At 36.3% G+C, this 22,883-nt stretch overlaps 2 protein-coding genes across 5 annotated transcripts in view; one reads left to right on the top strand and one right to left on the bottom strand.

The window, feature by feature from the left end:
* The window catches only part of LOC309664473 (uncharacterized protein), a 107,058-nt gene that overhangs the window by 75,442 nt on the left and 8,733 nt on the right, over positions 1-22,883 (top strand). Inside the window, exons 1-3 of one of the 3 annotated variants that reach the window (XR_014265773.1) lie at positions 6,921-6,982; positions 20,252-20,398; positions 21,525-22,661. Coding sequence is in view for 1 of the 3 variants with exons in the window: in XM_082469985.1 (XP_082326111.1) it covers positions 20,252-20,398 (147 nt within the window). In the remaining 2 variants the exon portion in view is untranslated. Of the gene's footprint in view, positions 1-6,920; positions 6,983-20,251; positions 20,399-21,524; positions 22,662-22,883 lie in introns of those variants that run through there. The other 2 variants (XR_014265772.1, XM_082469985.1) reach the window with 2 other exon arrangements.
* LOC309664436 (cyclin-dependent kinase 20-like) overlaps positions 2,289-22,883 on the bottom strand; it is a 51,644-nt gene continuing 31,049 nt past the window's right edge. The window contains exons 7-9 of one of the 2 annotated variants that reach the window (XM_082469870.1): positions 14,622-14,663; positions 6,857-6,942; positions 2,289-4,340 (exon numbers count right to left, since the gene is read on the bottom strand). In XM_082469870.1, the coding sequence (XP_082325996.1) occupies positions 4,301-4,340; positions 6,857-6,942; positions 14,622-14,663 (168 nt within the window). In that variant the 3' untranslated portion in view covers positions 2,289-4,300. The remainder of the gene's footprint in view (positions 4,341-6,856; positions 6,943-14,621; positions 14,664-22,883) is intronic. The other variant, XR_014265749.1, reaches the window with a different exon arrangement.

The following is a 22,883-nucleotide window of genomic DNA, read 5'->3' as shown; positions in this document are numbered from 1 at the left end:
TGCGGCGAGCGGGGGCTACACTTCGTTGAGGTGCACGGGCTTCTCATTGTGGTGGCTTCTCGTTGCAGAGCACAGGCTCTAGGCACGCAGGCTTCAGTAGTTGTGGCACGCAGGCTCAGTAGTTGTGGCTCACAGCCTCCAGAGTGCAGGTTTAGTAGTTGTGGTGCACAGGCTTAGTTGCTCTGCGGCATGTGGGATCTTCCCAGACCAGGGCTCGAACCCATGTCCCCTGCATTGGCAGGCAGATTCTTAACCACTCTGCCACCAGGGAAGTCCCAAGGAAATAAAAAATTTAAAAACCAATATGACACTGATGAACATAGATGCAAAAATCCTCAACAAAATACTAGCAAACAGGGCTTCCATGGTGGCACAGCGGTTGAGAATCTGCCTGCCAGTGCAGGAGACGCGGGTTCGAGCCCTGGTCCGGGAAGATCCCACATGATGGACAGCAACTAAGCCCATGTGCCACAACTAGTGAGCCTGCACTCTAGAGCCCGCGAGCCACAACTACTGAAGCCTGCACACCTAGAGCCTGTGCTCCGCAACAAGAGAAGCCACCACACTGAGAAGCCCGCGCACCGCAGCGAAAAGTAGACCCCCTCGCCACAACTAGAGAAAAGCCTGAGCACAGCAACAAAGACCCAACGCATCCAAAAATAAATAAATAAATTTATTTAAAAAAAAATACTAGCAAACAGAATCCAACAGCACATTAAAAGGATCATACAGCATGATCAAGTGGGGTTTATCCCAGGAATGCAAGGATTCTTCAATATATGCAAATCAATCAATGTGATAAACCACATTAACAAACTGAAGGAGAAAAACCATGTGATCACCTCAGTAGATGCAGAAAAAGCTTTCGACAAAATTCAACACCCATTTATGATAAAAACCCTCCAGAAAGTAGGCATACAGGGAACTGACTTCAACATAATAAAGGCCATATATGACAAACCCACAGCCAACATCATTCTCAATGGTGAAAAACTGAAACCATTTCCTCTAAGATCAGGAACAAGACAAGGTTGTCCACTCTCACCACTATTATTCAACATAGTTTTGGAAGATTTAGCCACAGCAATCAGATACGAAAAAGAAATAAAAAGAATCCAAATCGGAAAAGAAGTAAAGCTGTCACTGTTTGCAGATGACATGATACTATACACAGAGAATCCTAAAGATGCTACCAGAAAACTACTAGAGCTAATCAATGAATTTGGTAAAGTAGCAGGATACAAAATGAATGCACAGAAATCTCTTGCATTCCTATACACTAATGATGAAAAATCTGAATGACAAATTAAGGAAACATCCCCATTTACCATTGCAACAAAAAGAATAAAATACCTAGTAATAAACCTACCTAAGGAGACAAAAGACCTGTATGCAGAAAACTATAAGACACTGATTAAAGATGATACAAACAGATGGAGAGATATACCATGTTCTTGAAATGGAAGAATCAACATTGTGAAAATGACTATAATAACCAAGGCAATCTACAGATGCAAAGCAATCCCTATCAAACTACCACTGGCATTTTTCACAGAACTAGAACAAAAAATTGCACAATTTGTATAAAAACACAAAAGACCCCAAATAGCCAAAGCAATCTTGAGAAAGAAAAACGGAGCTGGAGGAATCAGGCTCCTGGACTTCAGACTATACTACAAAGCTACAGTAATCAAGACAGTATGATACTGGAACAAAAACAGAAATATAGATCATTGGAACAGGATAAAAAGCCCAGAGATAAACCCACACACCTATGGTCACCTTATTTTTGATAAAGGAGGCAAGAATATACAATGGAGAAAAGACAGCCTCTTCAATAAGTGGTGCTGGGAAAAATGGACAGCTACATGGAAAAGAATGAAATTAGAACACTCCCTAACACCATACACAAAAATAAACTCAAAATGGATTAAAGACCTAAATGTAAGGCCAGACACTATCAAACTCTTAGAGGAAAACATAGGCAGAACACTCTATGACATAAATCACAGCAAGATCCTTTTTGACCCACCTCCTAGAGAAATGGAAATAAAAACCAAAATAAACAAATGGGACCTAATGAAACTTAAAAAGTTTTGCACAGCAAAGGAGACCATAAAGAAGACGAAAAGACAACCCTCAGAATGGCAGAAAATATTTGCAAATGAAGCAACTGACAAAGGATTAATCTCCAAAATACACAAGCAGCTCATGCAGCTCAATAACAAAAAAACAAACAACCCAATCCAAAAAAGGGCGGAAGACCTAAAATAGACATTTCTCCAAAGAAGATATACAGATTGCCAACAAACACATGAAAAGATGCTCAACATCACTGATCATTAGAGAAATGCAAATCAAAACTACAATGAGGTATCACCTCACACTGGTCAGAATGGCCATCATCAAAATATCTACAAACAATAAATGCTGGAGAGGGTGTGGAGACAAGGGAACCCTCTTGCACTATTGGTGGGAATGTAAATTGATACAGCCACTATGGAAAACAATATGGAGGTTCCTTAAAAAACTAACAATAGAACTACCATATGACTCAGCAATCCCACTACTGGGCATATACCCTGAGAAAACTATAATTCAAAAAGAGTCATGTACCACAATGTTCATTGCAGCTCCATTTACAATAGCCAGGACATGGAAGCAACCTAAGTGTCCATCGACAGATGAATGGATAAAGATGTGGCACATATATACAATGGAATATTACTCAGCCATAAAAAGAAACAAAACTGAGTTATTTGTAGTGAGGTGGATGTACCTAGAGTCTGTCATACAGAGTGAAGTAAGTCAGAAAGAGAAAAACAAATACTGTATGCTAACACATATATATGGAATCTAAAAAAAAAAAAAAAGGTTCTGAAGAACCTAGAGGCAGGACAGGCATAAAGACGCAGACGTAGAGAATGGACTTCAGGACAAGGGGAGGGGGAAAGGTAAGCTGGGACGAAGTCAGAGAGTGGCATGGACTTACATATACTACCAAATGTAAAATAGATAGCTAGTGGGAAGCAGCCGCACAGCACAGGGAGATCAGCTCAGTGCTTTGTGACCACCTAGAGGGGTGGGAGAGGGAGTGTGGGAGGCAGACGCAAGAGGGAGGAGATATGGGGATATATGTTTATGTATAGCTGATTCACTTTGTTATAAAGCAGAAACTAACACACCATTGTGAAGCAATTATACTCCAATAAAGATGTTAAAATAAAAAACCAATGTGATAGCACTTTACACCTATATGGATGGATATATTAAAAAGGCAGACAGTATCGAGTGTTGGCAAAAATGTGGAGAAATTGGAATCCTCATTCATTGGTAGTGGAACTGTAGAATAGTGCAGCCAACTTGGAAAGCATGAAGTTACCACATGACCCTGCAATTCCACTCTTATGTGTATACCCAAGATTATTTAAAACATCTGTCTACACAAAAACTTATTGAATGTTCATAGCAGCACTATTCACAATAATCAAAAAGTTAACCCAAATGTCCATCAACACATGAATGGATAAACAAATTGTGGTGTATACATACAATGGAATATTATTCAGCCCTAACAATAAGGGGGGTGGGGAGTAACTCCTCAGTGAGTATGGGGTTTTCTTTTGGGGCGATGAATATGTGATGAACGTTTTGATAGAGACAGTGTTTGCACAACATTGTGAAAATACTAAATGCCCCTGAATTGTTTGCTTTAAAATGGTTTGTTTTGTGTGAATTTTATGTAATGTTGTATGAATTTTACCTCAACTTTAAAAGTAAGAAAATGAAATAAAATTGTAATGTGTCACCAAAACAATGAATAAATAGCCCTAAGCTTTAAAGAGAATATTGATGTTTAGGAACTTAAAATGGAATACTTTGTTTATCATAAACCACCACAAAAAAAGTGATCAGCAGTTTACACTGTAAGTATCAAACAGCTCATTGAAAGAATATATAAACAACTCTTGCAAATTAATGAAAAATAGGCAACATGGCAGAAAAATGGGAGAGTTGGACAAAAGTACAGATGAGTAACTCCTATCATGACATGGAGACTTACAATCTCAGATTCATAGCTCTAAAGGTATAGTAAAACATTCACAAGGGCAGTATAATTGCTATCATAAGGAAGATAATGTTTAATCTGAAGTATTTTTAATACTGAGGTTCAGTAGCATGGAAATAACAAATAAAAATATAATCTTACCTCACTAACCTGTTCTTCACCTCTTTATTTTTTTTATCTTCTCAAGTTCAGCAAGAAAAGCAGTTGCCATCATCACTCTCCTTCAGTACACTAATCATCCCTCAAAATAAAATGGTTATGGTTCAGGTAACTGTGGAAATAAAAAAAGAAAGATGTGTATTAACTTTTCTCTTTGAAAAAATCTCATGCAGTTTTACATATCTATGGTGGGCTGGATAAATTTTTACATGGCAGGAAGAAAAGTGGCTTTCCATTTGCACAGCCCAACCGAAGAAAGAATGTAAATTCCTAAAGAATTTCATGAATAATAATGACAATAAGACATAGAGTACATTTCCAAAATCATGACAAAGGCAGTATACAAATGAAATGGTTTGATTCAGGAAAATTATTAACAACCCTAAATTAAGGAAATTAAATAACAAACCTCATACCACATACCTATCCTATACTGTACTCTATACTTCAGCACTTTCCAAAGTAAAAATAATTATATTTTTTAGGAATTCCAAGCAAGTATCATTAGAAACATAAAAGGCACGATACTCAGAAACAAGAGAATTCTTTCAAATGACCAATACTTAAAGCTTGTATAAACTGTTCACTTACTTTAGGTCAGCAAAATTCAAATTGCTTTACTAGAGCAGCCAATGAAGGGTCACATGGTGAGTTTTTCTATTTGGGAGAATGAAAACTAGTGATCTATATCAGAGTCCTGTGAATTGTTGACATTACTCCACCTGCAATTTCCTGAAACCCTAAGCCTGGGAAATATCCTTTCAGCTTAGTTCCTTAATGTCAGGGCTTCAGAAATGTGGCATCCACCAACTCTTGTGATTATTTCAAGTATGAAGAAAGAATTTAATAAATTATATGCTGGAATTCAAAGCTCTGCATTTGTGGGGAAATCTAATTTCTTAAAGGATGGCTTGAAGAAATACTTTGATATTGAGCAATTTTTAAACCTGTTAACGTGAAAAGAATGTTTGTTTGGTAAAACAGCATCATCCTGATCGCAGGTGGCCTTGGCCTGTAGCGGCTTGAAGCAGGATTTCGGTTTCCAGGCAGAGATTGAGGTCGGGCAATGGCAGTGAGAGCGCTGAATCCTAGCCACCACACTGCCAGGGACCAGTGGCCAGTGACAAGTCCCTGGCCCGTCAGCTGTGTGGAAATGAATTTCCACATAGAGACGGAAAGTAGTGAAACAAGTAAAGTGTTTATTAGGAGGAAAAGAGTACAGTACATGTGGATGGACACACAGGTGGGCTCAGAGAGAGAGTCGCACCCTCGTGGTAGTTTGTATCACTTTTATGGGGCATTTCTTCTGGGTTTCCTTAGACCAATCATCTTGCTTTGCCTGCTTCTGAGTCTGTATTTGGTTTATCTCAGGGTCCTCCCATGTGTGCGTGCGCATCTCTTAGCCAAGCTGGATTCTGGTGAAGAGGCCTATAGGTAGTTGACATCACTTACTTGGGGTGGCCCCCCCTCCCTTTTTGACCTCCATGGAGCTTTTCTGTGCATGTGTAGTCGAGAAGGTCTCCTTGACTTCAAGAATGAGGAACATGTGGTCTTTTATCTCTTATCTGAGCAGGGCCCAACCTCCTCCATCATCCTGCTTTTATGGGGTTCCTGCTATTATGGAGTTCCTGTCCACAGGGGAGAAACTGTTCAGCCTGGGACCCATCTACCTCCTGCCTCAATCCCTGAGACAACTTGAAGCCTCAAAACCAACACCATCATTTTATTTTTACTTTAAAATGAAGTAAAATATTAATAATGGCTTAGGGTTGTATAATACAAAATGAGAATACAAACAAATTTAGGTCACTTCTGAAAGTTGAAAGCCAACCCCTCTGTCTCTATACACACACACACTTTGTATATAAATATAAAATGTGACACAATTTTTCATAATAGAAGAAAAATTGGTGAGAATACATCTGTTAGAGGATTATCAGTATTGAGTATTTCCATAAGAATCTAATCAAACCAAGGCTTCTTTGACACAGAATTAATTTTTTGTTCTGGTAGGAAAGAATATCACTAGGATTAGAAAGCAAATATGATGTCCCATAAATTATTAATAGTTCATGAGTAAATAAATATATGTAATAAATTTCATGAAGACACCATTAACAATGCCATACAATCAGCCTAGTATGGTGTTTGTCATAAAGTTCCTTGCAAAAACATTGTTAAAGTTTATTAGCCATTATAGTCAAACAACCACAGTGTGTGAACTTCGGCATTTCTGAAAATATCCACAGGGTACCCATATCCTCAGTAATTAACCTCAGTGCAGGTTATGTCCTAATTGGGGGTGGCTTCCAGCATGTCCTGAGAGCAGAGGCTCACCCCATGGAGCCAGCTTGGGGCTTGCCAGCTTGGCATCTGTAAACCCAGGACATCTCCATCAGCCCCGAAATGGCTGCCAGCTTCCCTTGTGCTCTCTGGTCAGGGAGACTAAAAACCTTGAGATGCAATGGACTTCAGGGCTCCTCTAGCTCAGCACCTTGTTCAGGAAACTAAAAACAGGCCAAGATATTTTGGCAATTCGAAATCCACCTCTTCCAATTTCCCCTTGAGGATAGCCATCGTAATTTCAAAAAGTGGCGAATATGATCATTTATTTATGGTATTATATACCTGGAGAGGAACCTGTCCTTTTGTTTCTTCTGCAGTAGTGGACTCTCACTTTTCCAACTCCATCCTGAAATCACATCTGTGAAACCCTTCAGAGAAAAATTTGTAAAATGTTAGCCAACAGAAAAGGTATTATAGTAATTCACTTCTCACTGTAGTAATACTTCCAATCTGAAATCAGTTCTAAGAGGTCTCACAGGAGAACCATTAAACTGCTACCAGTCAGTTGTTCATTGGGCATTTCTATGAAGTCGAATTTCTAGGAATTGGAGATGCGGTGAAATGAACTATGGTACTACAGCTATCATTATCTCATGACCGTTATAAATAAAATCAACTTATATGTGCCTTTACTAGTGTGAAACGTAGAAAAGTTGGCATTTTAAACGAAAGTATGTAACTTTCTGACAACAGTAATATCTGACTAAACAAAGTGCTCTATTTCCAGACCATACCAAATGCAAGGTTTACATCTTATTGCTGGAGTAGAAGGAATGAGCATCTGTATTATCATCTCTCATTCTTATGGGAGAAGGCAGGTCTCTAGTTGACCTTTTCTCCTCCCCCCCATCTCAGGATCAAAAATTAAGTTTCCCTGTAGTTGTCACTGTCAATGCTGGAGAGAGTCATTTCAGTAAAATATAACCTTATTTTATTAAATGGTGAAAAAAGTAGCCCTGTGAAGAGAGCCAGAATCCATTCCACAAAATTTCTGCTTCTTCTGGTCTACTCATGAATTTCTTCCCTTGCCCAAGTAAGTCAAGAAATTCTTATGAAATTGCCCTGACACTAACAGAAGGAAAACTGGAAAATTCACAAATATGTGCACACTAACAACACACTCTTAAACAACGAATGGGCCAAAGAAAAGATCGCAAGAGAAGTTAGAAAATACCTTAAGACAAATGAAAACAAAAACATAAACATGCTATACCAAAACTTAATGGGATGCAGTGAGATAAGTTCAGAGGGAAATTTATAGCTTTAAATGCCTACATTAAAAAATATCTCAAATCAGTCACCTAACTTTGCACCGTAAAGCACTAGAAAAAGAAGAGCAAACTAAACACAAAACTAGTACAAGGAAGGAAATAATAAATATTAGAGTGGAGATAAATAGAGAATAGAAAAACAAGAGGGAAAATAAAGGAACCAAATTTATTTTAAAAGAGCAACAAAATTGACAAACCTTTAGCTAGAGTGACCAAAAAAGAGAAAAACTCAAATTACTAAAATCAGAAACGAAAGTGAGGAAATTACTACGGACCTTAGTACTAACGATAGCACTGAATTGTACTCTTAAAAATGGTTAACATGATGAATTTCATTTCATGTAAATTTTACCTTAGTAAAAAAGCCTGTATTTGTGTGGATTCATACCTGGACTCTCTGTTCTGTTCCATTGATCTACGTGTCTATCATCTCACCATTACCACACTGTCTTAATAACTGTGACTTTACAGTAAGTCTTAAAGTCAAATTTTTTTCTTTTCAAATTTATTTTGGCTACTCTAATTCCTATGACTTTCTATAAAGAGTTTAAAGTTAACTTGTCAATATATACAGTGAGTGATGCTGGGATTTTTATTGGAATTGTGTTAATCTATAGATCATTTTTTAAAGAATTGACATTTTAACTATATTGAGTCTTTCAATCCATGAGCATGATATATCTCTCCATTTATTTAGATTTTTTAGACATCCTTTGATTTCTTTCATTAGCTTTTTTTAGTTTTAAGTGTACAGCTCCTGCACGTTTGTTAGATTTATATCAAAGTATTTCCTTTTTTAAAAAGAAGCTATTGTAAATGGTATTTAAGAAACAGATTTGGTTTCCTATTTTTCATTAATATTATATAAATTACATTTTAATTTTTGTGCATTGACCTTTTATTATGCAACTTTGCTACATTCACTTATTCATTCCAGTAGCTTTTAAAATAGATTCTGGAGATTTCTACTTTAACAATCATGTCATCCTTTCCAATCTCTAAGCTTTTTTCCCCTTGCTTTATCGCACTGGCTTGTCAACCAACCTATGGTGTTGAATAGGAGTGGAAAAAATATATATCTTTGCTTTGTTCTTGATCCTGGGGTAAAACATTAAATCTTTCACTACTAAGTATGATGTTAGCTATAGAATTTTTTTGTAGATGCTTTCTATTCCTAATTTACTAGAGTTTTAATGCTGAATGGATGTTGAATTTTTCAAGTTCTTTTTCTGTATCAATTGATATAATCATGTGGTTTTAATTATTTTAGTCCAGGGGTCAGCATACTGTGACTCACAGGCCAAATCCTGCCCATTGACTGTTTCTTTAGAGGCCACAAGCCAAAAAATGATTTTTTCACATGTTTAAAGTATTGTAAAAAGAAGAAGAATATGCTATAAAAACTGTATGTCACCCACAAAGCCTAAACTATTTACTATCTGGTTCTTTACTGAAAAACAATTGCCAAATCATCCTTTAGTTGATTAATATAGTGGATTGCATCAATGATCTCTGTCTGTTTAACTAGCTTTGCATCACAAGAAAACCCCCACTTGGTTGTGATGTATTATTCCTTTTATAAATTTCTGGATTTAATTTGCATAATTTTATTAGAAAATTTTATGTCTATTTTCATAAGGGATATTGATTTGTAACTTTCTTACAAGGCCTTTTAAGGCTAATACTAGCCTCAGAAATGAGTTAGGAATCTCTCCTTTTCTATTTTTTAATTTGAAAATATTTTCTTAAGAAGCTCTATTTATTTTATATTCATAGGAAAATTGAGGAGACAGTATAAAAGTTACCCCCTGCCCCAACACACACACAGCTTCCCCCACTACCAATGTCTCATACCAGAGAGTACATTTGCAGGTTATTTGATAATCAACCTACATTGACACATCATTATCACCAAAATTTCATCAAGGTTCACCCTGTGGGTTTTGACAAATGCATAATGACATGTATCACCATTATAGTATCATACAGAACAGCTACACTGCCCTAGAAATCCTCTGTGCTCCACAAATTTATTTATTCCTCCCTCCTTCTGAACCCCTGGAAACCACTGTTCTTTTTTACTGTCTGCATAATTTTACCTTATCTAGAATTTCATATATTGCAACCATACAGTGCGTAGCCATTTCAGATTGTCTTCTTTCACTTAGTAATAGGCATTTAAGTTTCTTCTATGTCTTTTCATGGCTTGAAAGCTCATTTCTTTTTAGTGCTGAATAATATTCCATTGCCTGGATGTTTCACAGTTTATTTATTTATTCACCTAATGAAGGACAACTTGGTTGCTTTTAAGTTTTTGTAATTATGAATAAAGATGCTATAAACATCCACGTGCAGGTTCATAACTTTTCAATTCCTTTGGGTAAATGCCAAGTAGTGCAACTGCTGGATCATATGGTAGGAGTATGTTTAGTTTTGTAAGAAAGTGCTTAACTGTCTTCCAAAGTGGTGGTACCATTTTGCATTCCCACTAGCAATGAATGAGAGTTCCTCTTGCTCCACATCCTTGTCAGCATTTGGTGTTGTCAGTGTTACAGATTTTGGCCATTCTGATAGGTGTGTAGTGGTATCTTACTATTGTTTTAATTTGCAATTTCCTAATGACATATAATGTTGAGCATTTTTTGTATGCTATTTTGGTATCTGTTTATCTTCCTCAATGATGTATCTGTTCAGGTTTTTTGCCCATGTTTAAATCAGGATGTTCATTTTCTTATTATTTAATTTTAAGAGTTCTTTGTATATTGTGAATTACAGTCCTTCATTGGATAAATCTTATGCAAATATTTTCTCGCAGTCTGTGGCTGTTTTCTTATTCTCTTGACAGTGTCTTTCACAGAGCAGAAGGTTTTCCTTTTTTTAATTTTTTATGAGTCCACCTTATCAATTATTTCTTTCACAGACCATACCTTTGGTGTTGTATCTAAAAAGTTATCACCATACCAAAAGCCATCTAGAATTTTTCTGTGTTAACTCCTAGGAGTTTTATAATTTTGCATTTTATATTAAGGTCTATCATCCATTTTCAGTTAATTTTTTTGAAAGGTCTGTCTCTAGATTCTTATGTTTTTTAATATGTGGCTGTCTAGTTGTTCCAGCACCATTTGTTGAAGAGAGTGTCTTTTCTCCATTTTACCGTTGTATTTCATCAAGATCAGTGATATTTTCACAGAAATATAGTGATATTTATGTGAGTCTCTTTCTGGGCTCTTTATTCTGTTCCAATGGTCTATTTAACTGTTCTATCACCAACACCACACTTGGTTACTATAGCTTTATTGTAAGTCTTGAAGTCAGGCAGTGTCAGTCCTTCTGCTTTGTTCTTCTCCTTCAATACTGGCTATTCTGGGTCTTTTGCCACTCCAGATATACTTTAGAATCACTTAGTTGACATCCACAAAATAACATGCTGGCATTTTAATAGGGATTGCGTTGAATCTATAAATCAAGTTACGAAGAACCAACATCTTGACAAAATTGAGTTTTCCCATCCATGAACATGAAATATCTCTATACTTATATAGTTCTTTTTAAAATTTGTTTCATCAGAATTTTGTAGTTTTCCTCATATAGATCTTGTACGTATTTTGTTAGATTTACACCTAAGTATTTGTGTTAATGTAAATGGCAATATGTTTTTAATTTAAAATTCTACTTGTTTATTGCTGGCATAAGGAAAGTGTTAACCTTTTGTACATTAACCTTACATCTTTCAAATTTGCTGTAATAACTTATTAGTTCCAGAAATTTTGTTGTTAATTCTTTTGAGTTTTCTATATAGACAATCATGTCATCCATGAACAAAGATAGTTTTATTTCTTCTTTTACACTCTGTATAACTTTTATTTCCCTTTTTTGGTATTATTGAGTTATCTAGAACTTCTGGTATGATGTTGAAAAGGAGTGGTGAGAGAGGACATCTGCCTTGTTCCTGCTTTTAGTGGAAAAACTTAGTTTCTCATCATTAAGTATAATGTTAGCTATCGATTTTGTATAGATGGTCTTTATCAATTTGAGAGAGTTCCCCTCTGTTCCTAGTTTGCTAAGAGTTTTTATCAAGAATGAGTATTGGATTTTGTCAAATACTTTTTCTGTATCTATTGATATGATCATGTGATTTTTCTTCTTTAGACTGTTGATGTGATAGATTATATTAATGGATTTCCAAATGATAAACCAACCTTGCATACCTGGGATAAATCTCACATGGTCATGTTGTATAATTCTTTTCATACATTTTTGGTTTTGATTTGCTAATGTTTTGTTGAGGATTTTTGCATTTGTGTTCATGAGAGATATTAGTCTGTAGTTTTCTTTTAAAGACTATCTGGTTTTGGTTTTAGGGTAATGCTGGCCTCATATAATGAGTTAGGAGGTTTCCCCTCTGTGTCTATCTTCTGGAAGAGATTGTATAAAATTGGCATAATTTCTTCCTTAAATGTTTGAATTCACCAGTGAACCTATCTGAGCCTGCTGCTTTCTGTTTTGGAAGGTTATTAATTGTTGATTCAATTTATTTAATAGATACAGGCCTATTCAGCATCTCTTTCTTCTTGTGTGAGTTTTGGCAGATGTGTCTTTCAAGGAATTACTCCATTTAATCTCGGTTATCAAATTTGTGGCCATAGTGTTGTTCATAGTATTCCTTGATTATCCTTCTACTATTCATGGGATCTGTAGTAATGTCCCTCCTTTATTTTGGATGTTACTAATTTGTATTTTCTCTCTTTTTTTCTTCGTTAGCCTGGCTAGAGGCTCATCAGCTCTATTGATCTTTTCAAAGAACTAGTTTTTTTTTTTTAATTGAAGTATAATTGACCTACAACACTATGTTAGTTCCAGGTGTACAACATAGTGATTCAATATTTCTATACATTAGAAAATGTTACTATGATAAATCTAGTTACAGTATATTACTATACAAAGATATTACAATATTACTGATTATATTCCACATGCTGTACATTTCATCCTCACGACTCATTTATATTGCAGCTGGAAGTTTACACCTCTTAATCTCCTTCACCTATTTTACTCAACCCCCCACCCCCTACCTTATGGCAACCACTATTTCTTCTCTGTATCTAAGAGACTGTTTCTATTTTGTTCATTTGTTCATTTGCTTTGTTTTTTACATTCACATATAAGTTAAAATCATACATCATTTTTCTTTCTCTGCCTGACTTATTTCACTTAGCATAATAACCTCTAGGTCAATCCATGTTGTCACATCGAAATCACAAGAGATCTCATTCTTTTTTATGGCTGAGTAATATTCCACTGTGTATAATATACCACATCTTTATCCATTTATCTATTGATGGATACTTAGGTTGTTTCCATATCTTGCCTCTTGTAAGTAGTGCTGCAATAAACATAGGGATGCATATATTTTTTCTAATTAATGTTTTTGTTTTCTTTGGAAAAATACCCAAAGTGGAATTGCTGGATCATATAGTAGTTCTATTTTTAACTTTTTGAGGAACCTCCATATTGTTTTCCATAGTGGCTACACCAATTTGTACCACCAACAGTGCACAAGCGTTCCCTTTTCTCTACATCCTTACCAACACTTGTTATTTCTTGTCTTTTTGTAATAGCCATTCTGACAGGTGTGAGGTGATATCTCATTGTGGTTTTGATTTGCATTCCCCTGATATTTAGTAATGCTGAACATCTTTTCATGTGTCTGTTGGCCATATGTATGTCTTTGGAAAAATGTCTATTTAGGTCCTCTGCAAATTTTTCAATTGGTATTGGGTTATATGAGATCTTTTGGGTTATATGAGTTCTTCGTATATTTTGGGTATTAACCCCTTATTGGATATCATTTGCAAATACCTTCTCCTATTCAGCATGCTGTTTTTTCATTTTGTTAAAAGTTTCCTTTGCTATACAAAAGCTTTTTGGTTTGATGTAGTCCCATTTGTTTATTTTTGCTTTTGTTTCCCTTGCCTGAAGACACATATCCAAAAATATATTGCTAAGACCAATGTCAAAGAGTGTACTGACTATGTTTTTCTAGTTGTTTTATGTTTTCAGGTCTTACGTTTAAGGCTTTAATCCATTTTGAGTTTTTTGGTTTTTTTTTTTTTATGGTGTGAGAAAGTAGTCCAGTTTGATTCTTTTTCGTGGAGCTGTCCAGTTTATCCAACACCAATTAGTGAAGACACTATCTTTTCCCCATTGTATATTCTTGCCTACTTTGGCATAGAGGAATTGCCCATATAAGTGTGGGTTTAATTCTGGGCTCTCTATTCTGTTCTAACGATTTATGTATCTATTTTTGTGCCAGTACCATACTGTTTTGATGACTGTAGTTTTGTAGTATAGTTTAAGATCAGGGAGCATGATACCTCCAGCTTTGTTCTTCTTTGTCAAGATTGTTTTGATTATTCTGTGTCTTCTGTGTTTTCACACACATTTTAGAATAATTTATTGCTGTTCTGTGAAAAATGCTGTTGGTATTTTGAAAGGGATTGCACTGAATCTGCAGATTGCCTTGGGTAGTATGGTCATTTTTACCAATATTAATTCTTCCAATTCATGAACACAGTGTATCTTTCCACACAAAAGACCCAAATAGTCAAAACAACCTTGATAAGAAAACAAAATTGGTGGTATCATGGTCCCTGATTTCAAACTATACTAAAAAGCTATCATCATCAAAATAGTATGGTAAAGATGGATCTTTTCAATAAGTGGTGCTGGGTCAATTGAATATCCATATGAAAAAATAAGTGTGACCTGACACTTACCTCATACCATACATAAAAATCAATTCCATATGGATTGCATACCTAAATGTGAAGAAAAAACAATTAGGCTTCTAGAAGAAAATCTATGAGAACCACTTCATGACACACATCCAAAAGCTGAAATCTAAAACATGGAAAAAGCAAGTGTTGGTATGAATGTGGAACAACAGTAAATCTCATACACTCTTACTGGGAGCATAAATTGGTCCAACCACTTTGGAATACTGCTTGGCAGAGTCTACTGAAGCCAAACACATGCATATCCTATGACCCAGCAATTCTGCTCCTAGGTATATATCTATCAGAAATGTGCACATTTATTTACCAAAAGACATGTACTAGAATATTCATAGCACTAATCATAATAGTCCCAAGCTGGAAACTAAATACCTGTTAAAACTGTTGTGGATAAATGAGTTGAGACACAATAAAGTACTATGCAGCAATGAGAATCAATTACCTATAACTACATGTAGTATGGATGAATCTGACAAATAGAATACAAAGGAAAATAAAACTACAGTTGACCCTTGAACAACATGGGAGTTAACCCATGTTTAACTTATAGTCAACTCTCCATATCCCTGGTTCCTCTGCATCTGCAGATTCAACCAACCACCGACTGTGTAGTACTATACTATTTACTATTGAAAAATACCCACTAATAAGTGAACCCACAGTTCAAAGCAGTGTTGTTCAAGCGTCAACTATATAATATACCACATAACATACTATATGATTTCATGCATGCAAAGTACCAAAAAAAGCAACATTAATCTATGTTCTCAGATGTCAGGATAGTGGTTACTCAGAGAAGTTTGAGACTACAAGGAAGCTGAGAGGGCTTTGGGGGTTCTGACATTGTTCTCTTTCTTGATTAGAATGCTGATATCATGAGTATGACCAGATAGTGATATTTCTTTGGGCTTTATGCATGCAATATTGCACTTTTCTGTATGTACACTATTTGTCAATAGAAAGTTTAAAAAATGTTTTCACATCATGGATGTGTCATAATGTATTCAAACATTTCTGTACTTATTAGTCATTCCATTTGTTTCAGCTTTTTTCTTCTACAAATAATGTAAAATAAACATCTCCATACATATTTTATACATATTGGTCCCTTTTCTTTTTAAACATCTTTATTGGAGTATAATTGCTTTACAGTGGTGTGTTAGTTTCTGCTTTATAACAAAGTGAATCAGTTATACATATACATATGTCCCCATGTCTCTTCCCTCTTGCATCTCCCTCCCTCCTACCCTCCCTATCTCACCCCTCTAGGTGGTCACAAAGCACCGAGCTGATCTCCCTGTGCTATGCGGCTGCTTCCCACTAGCTATCTATTTTACGTTTGGTAGTGTATATATGTCCATGCCACTCTCTCACTTTGTCCCAGCTTACCCTTCCCCCTCCCCGTATCCTCAAGTCCATTCTCTAGTAGGTCGGTGTCTTTATTCCCTTTTAAAGAAATAAATTCTTTGTATATTAAGTGGTTTAAGTCTCCACACTAATATACAATATATGTGACATTTCTTCCAGAAAAGCTGTAAAACCTCAGATTTTCATTTTCACTAGCATTGTTTATATTTTTCCTCTTATATGCTCATTAGAATTTTTTCATGTCTTTTTTCAGTGTGTATATTGAGTTCCTATCCTCATTTATAATAGATTAAGTCATTTTGCTTTCCTATATGTTGCAAATACTTTTCCTAATATAGGTACTCTACATTGAATTCGTTTATAGTAGACTTCTGATAAAATTTATGGTGATTTAAAATATGTCCACAAATACTCTGATACCATTCCCTTGAAGAGATGGAGTTTAATTCCTCTATCTTCATCATGGACTGGACTTTAATGACTTCCTTTTAATGAATAGAATGTGGCAAATTGACAATGTTTGACTTCTGATACTAGGTTATGAAAGGCATTGCTCTCTTCTCTTTCTCTCTTGAATCATTCACTCTGGAGGAAGTCCGCTGTCATGTGGTAAGGAAACTCAAGCAGCCCTGTGAAGTGGCCCACATGGTAAGGAGCTGAGGCCCCCAACCAACAGACATGTGTGTGAACTTTCATGGAAGTGGATCCTCCGGCCCCAGTCAAGCCATATGACTACAGCTCTGGCCTACGGCTTGACCCCAAGGCCACCCAGCTAAGATACTCACAAAGGCCTGGCCTTCAGAAAATATGTGAGATAATAAGTATTTGCCTACTTAAACTGTTGAATTTTGTGGTAAATCTTTTTACAACATATAAGTAATATATAATTTAAAAAATTTTATTGTTAAACACAATGTATGTGCAAAAGCAAACAAAACATAGATGTACAATTTAACAAAGTATTATAAAGCAAACACTAATGTAATTACTACCCAGCTTAAGAAATTAAAAATTGCAGGTCCCCAAAAAGAATATGGGTGTTCTTTCATGATCAAAACCTTCTTGCTCCAGTTTATGTGCAATCACAATCTTGATTGTCATAGTGATCATTTCTCTGCTTTGCTTTATGATTTTATCTCCTATGTTTATATCTCTAAACAATACAAGTTAGTTTTGCTTATTTCTGAGTTGCATATAAATGGAATCTATGGAATCATAGATTTACTTTTTTATGCCTTCTTCTGTTCAACCTTTTGTAAGATTCATCAATGTTGTTGTATGGAGCTCTAGTTTGTTTACTTGCATTTCTGTATAATATTTCCATTGTATGACTCTACTGCAGCATATTTATCCATTTTACTATTTATGAATACTTGGGTTGTTTCTAATTTGGGACTACTATGCTTGCTTTTATGAACAATCTTGTTCATACTGTCATGGTTCATGTGCTCATGAGCTTCTCAAAGTTATATATTCCTAGGGGTGGTGATAGGAATATCACCACTTTACCATTTAATAACAACTTGTTTTCCAAAGGGACGGATTAATATGCACTGCCTCCAGTGCTGAATGAGTTTTGTTGTGACATATCCTCAACAACACTCATAACTCTAAAGGTTTTTAATGTTTGCCAGTCTGAGGGGATAGAGTGGTATCTCACCATAGTTTAATATGCACTTCCTTGAATAATAATGATTTTAAGTAAATTTTCATATCTTTTTGGCCATTTTTATTTTCTCTATTATGAAGCACCACCTATTTTCTATACGTTGCCTGCCTTCCTATTGAATCAAAGAGATTTAAAATTATATGTTTAAATTTAAAAACATATATATCTATATACATTTTAATCCTTTATTGTTTATATCTTTAGAAAATATTCTCTGACACTCATTACTTTATCTTTCAACTTTTAAATAGTGTTTTAATGTACAGAACTTTTACATTTTAATGTAGTTAAATTATAAATCTATTCCTTATGGGTAGTTATTTTCTGACTGATTTAACCAATTTTATACCACAAAGTATATATTTTTTATATATATAAAAAATATATATTATATAATATATATTTATAAATATATAATTATAATATAAATGTATTTATTTTATATTTATTATATAAATAACATAATTATAATATATAATATATTTATAAATATATCTAACTCTAATATATTATATATATAATACATATATATATATATAATTATATTACTCTAGATATATCATGTTCTTGGACTGGAAGAATCAACATTGTGAAAATGACTCTACTATCCAAAGCAATCTACAGAGTCAGTGCAATCCCTATCAAACTACCACAGGCATTTTTCACAGAACTAGAACAAAAAAATCTCACAATTCATATGGAAACACAAAAGACCCTGAATAGCCAAAGCAATCTTGAGAAAGAAAAACGGAGCTGGAGGAATCAGGCTCCCTGACTTCAGACTATACTACAAAGCTACAGTAATCAAGACAGTATGGTACTGGCACAAAAACAGAAATATAGATCAATGGAACAGGATAGAAAGCCCAGAGATAAACCCACGCACATATGGTCACCTTATCTTTGATAAAGGAGGCAAGAATATACAGTGGAGGAAAGACAGCCTCTTCAATAAGTGGTGCTGTGAAAACTGGACAGCTACATGTAAAAGAATGAAATTAGAATGCTCCCTAACGCCATACATGAAAATAAACTCAAAATGGATTAAAGACCTAAATGTAAGGCCAGATATTATGAAACTCTTAGAGGAAAACATAGGCAGAACACTCCATGACATATATCACAGCAAGATCCTTTTTGACCCACCTCCTAGAGAAATGGAAATAAAAAGAAAAATAAACAAATGGGACCTAATGAAACTTAAAAGCTTTTGCACAGCAAAGGAGGCCATAAACAAGATGAAAAGACAACCCTCAGCATGGGAGAAAATATTTTCAAATGAAGCAACTGACAAAGGATTGATTAATCTCCAAAATTTACAAGCAGCTCATGCAGCTCAATATCAAAAAAAGAAACAACCCAATCCAAGAATGGTCAGAAGACCTAAATAGACATTTCTCCAAAGAAGATACACAGATTGCCAACAAACACATGAAAGAATGCTCAACATCATTAATTATTAGAGAAATGCAAATCAAAACTACAATGAGATATCATCTCACACTGGTCACAATGGCCATCATCAAAAAGTCTACAAACAATAAATGCTGGAGAGGGCGTGGAGAAAAGGGAACACTCTTGCACTGTTGGTGGGAATGTAAATTGATACAGCCACTATGGAGAACAGTATGAAGGTTCCTTAAAAAAATAAAAATAGAACTACCATACGACCCAACAATCCCACTACTGGGCATATACCCTGAGAAAACCATAATTCAAAAAGAGTCATGTACCACAATGTTCATTGCAGCTTTACTTACAATAGCCAGGACATGGAAGCAACCTAAGTGTCCATCAACAGATGAATGAATAAAGAAGATGTGGCACATATATACAATGGAATATTACTCAGCCATAAAAAGAAACAAAACTGAGTTATTTGTAGTGAGGTGGATGGACCTAGAGTGTGTCATATAGAGTGAAGTCAGAAAGAGAAAAACAAATACCATATGGTAATACATATATATGGAATCTAAAAAAAAAAAAAAAAGGTTCTGAAGAACCTAGGGGCAGGACAGGAATAAAGACGCAGATGTAGAGAATGGACTTGAGGACATGGGGAGGGGGAAGGGTAAGCTGGGACGAAGTGAGAGAGTGGCATGGACATATATACACTACCTAATGTAAAACAGATAGATAGTGGGAAGCAGCTGGATCACACGGGGAGATCACCTCGGTGCTTTGTGACCACCTAGAGCGGTGGGATGGGGAGGGTGGGAGGGAGATGCAAAAGGGAGGGGAAATGGGGATATATGTATACATATAGCTGATTCACTTTGTTATACAGCAGAAACTAACACCTTGTAATTATGCTCCAATAAAGATGTTTAAAAAAACAAGAAATTAGATTTACTCTAAGTGCTCAAAACACACACACACACAGAAAAAAAGAATTAATATGTAAATTTAGCAAGGCAGTTGAATATGGGTCAATATACAAAAATCGAATGCATTTCTATTTATATTTATACACAAATGATTTCTATGTATGCTACATATAGTATGCACAGAATTTTTTCTGTAAATACAAAACTATACATTCCCCTATTTATTACTGTTGCATTGCACCCTACAGGCCTGCAAGCCCTGCACTTGCCCAGCCTCGAGACCGAAGAAAGAGCCTGGAGTCAGCGACATAGACATCAATGGTTTAATGGATGGAGGAGCTTACATGTCCTGGAGCAACACTCCACGGTGTGCGGCAGACAGCGGGCAGGACATGGTAGTAGTCTTTGCTTCCAGGGCTCGGGGAGGTTACCGCTTATAGGGGGAATTGACATCAGGTTGGCTCATCGGTTACCAGGGAAACAAGCAGAGGGGCACGTCCCTCACCGTCCCTTTGATAAGCTATCACGGTGGAGATGCTCTGATCTAAAGATTAGAACAATCACTAGCTGGGGCCGGGGGCTAGTATGTATTAGGAGGGAAGGTTGGTGATGTGAGTAGTGTGTAGATGAAGGAGGACTGGTCGGGCAGGGGTTGTACAGCGAGCAAGAGAAGAGCCATCTTGGGTGGCTTGATCATACAATTATTTATGTATTTCTATATATGCTGTATACTAGCAATGAAAATATTGGAAAATCAAATTTTAAAATAACATTTAAATAGTATAAAAATACTTACGAATAATTTTAACAAAATATGTGCAAGCCCTGTTCACTTAAACCTACAAAACTTTGTTGAGAAAAATAAATGAAGGCCTATATAAATGGGGTCATATATGCCATGTTCATGGCTTAGAAGACTAAACATTAAGATGTCAGTTATCCCCAAATCAATCTATAGATTCAAAGTAATCAAAATCCCAGTAAGCAGTTTTGTAGAAATTTCCAAGCTGACTTGACAAATTTTATGGAAATGGATATATTTTCCAAAAAAGAAAATGCTGGAGGTCACGACTTAACTGTAATCTGTGGGAAACAAGACCCTGTGTTACTGTCATGAGGACAGACAAACAGATCAGTGGAGACTGACCCACATGTTCAACATATAACACATATAACACATACAGTCATTTGATATTTTGACAAACGACGGTGATGATATAATTTGATGAAGAAAGGATGGTCTTTCCTACAAATTCTGGATACCCATTTGTAAATAAAAATGAACCCTGACGCTGACCATGCACACAAATATAATTTAACTTGAAATGAGCCACAGACCTATATGTAGATCATCTTCCCAATAACCCGTGAGACGAAGTCACACAAAGCTAAGCCAAGGCGTCAAGGTGCTGGGTTCTCACTGGGGCCCCATTCAGGTTGTTGGCAGTCCAGGACATTGTGGCTACAGAACTAAGGTTTCCCTGCCTGCTGGCTGGTGGCAGAGACTATTCTTGTTCTCAGGCCCACCGACAGCCTGGCAGCCAGCACGTGAGGCCCCCGCACCCGTGAGTCTCTGACTTCCTCTTCTGTGACCAGTCAGAGAAAACTCTCTGCCTTTGAAGCACTCATGGAATTAAAGTGGGCCCGCCCAGATCATCTCTCTTTAGCCAGGTAACAGAAATTTCTCGTGATGCTTGTAACTTTAACCATTTCTCCTTGAAATTCCACACATTTTTGTTCCATATATATTTTAGGCCATACTTTAAAGTGCATTCAAAATTAGCCTCGCTGTATCTTTCTGGGAGGCTGATCAAATTATTATTTTGAAATGACCCCTAAGATCTAGTAAAAACTTTGATCTTCCGGTCTTCTCGTCTAACATTACCAGCTGTGTGAGCTTGCTTCTGGTTAACATCTCCAACACCTGTCATTTTCCCATCCTTTTAATTCCATCCTCCTTAAGTGTTCTGTTTTAGATGAGTCTTGTATTAATTTCCTAGGGCTGAAGTAACAAAACAGGGTGGCTTAAAAAAACAAAAATTTACTCCCTCACAGTTCTGGAGGCTAGAGGCCCAAAGTCAAGGTACCAGCAGGGCTCTGCTTCCTCTGAAGGTTCTAGGGCTTTCCTTGGCGTGTAACAGCACACTCCAATGTCTGCGGCATCTGCACATGGCTTCTCTGTGTGTGTCTCTGTGCCCTCTCCTCTTCTTAGCAAGATACCGTTAGATTAAGGGCCCAGACTAAATCCAGGATGATTTCATCTTGAGATCCTTAACTAAACACGTCGCAGAATAGGGAGGGTGGCAGGGAGATGCAAGAGGGAGGAGATATGGGGGTATATATGTATGTATAGCTGATTCACTTTGTTATAAAGCAGAAACTAACACACCATTGTAAAGCAATTATACTCCAATAAAGATGTTAAATAAATAAATAAATACATACATACATACATCGCAGCAGCACCATTTCCAAAGAAGGTCACATTCTGAGGCTCTGGGTAGACCTGAATTTTGGGGGGATACCCTTTTCCGTACCCCACTGGTGCATGTGTAAAGTCAGCAGTCTCCAAATCTGAGCCAAATTTTGTGTAGGGGGTTGATCCTGCCCCATCCTCCGACAGGGCAACCTCAAGAAAATCAGTGCTTCTGATACAAAACCTACCAACCTCAGCCCCGCACAACACACCATCAAAGTGAAAGCTGCAGGCTACATCTGGGCCCTAGTGGTGACAGAGGTGATCACAGGTTCAGGTTCAGATCACAGGTGACTCTCTGTTCCCAGGTACGTATTATGCCTTGGGACGTGGAGGTAGCATCCTGCAGGCTCCGCACAGCCACTGGAGCCTCCTTGCTAAGACAGAAATGACATCTTCAGGAT

Source organism: Balaenoptera physalus (genome assembly GCF_965194825.1).
Source record: "Balaenoptera physalus genome assembly, chromosome: 7".
Classification (NCBI taxonomy): domain Eukaryota; kingdom Metazoa; phylum Chordata; class Mammalia; order Artiodactyla; family Balaenopteridae; genus Balaenoptera; species Balaenoptera physalus.
Note: the sequence above shows the minus strand (reverse complement) of the source record. Positions and strands in the feature narration are given on the sequence as shown.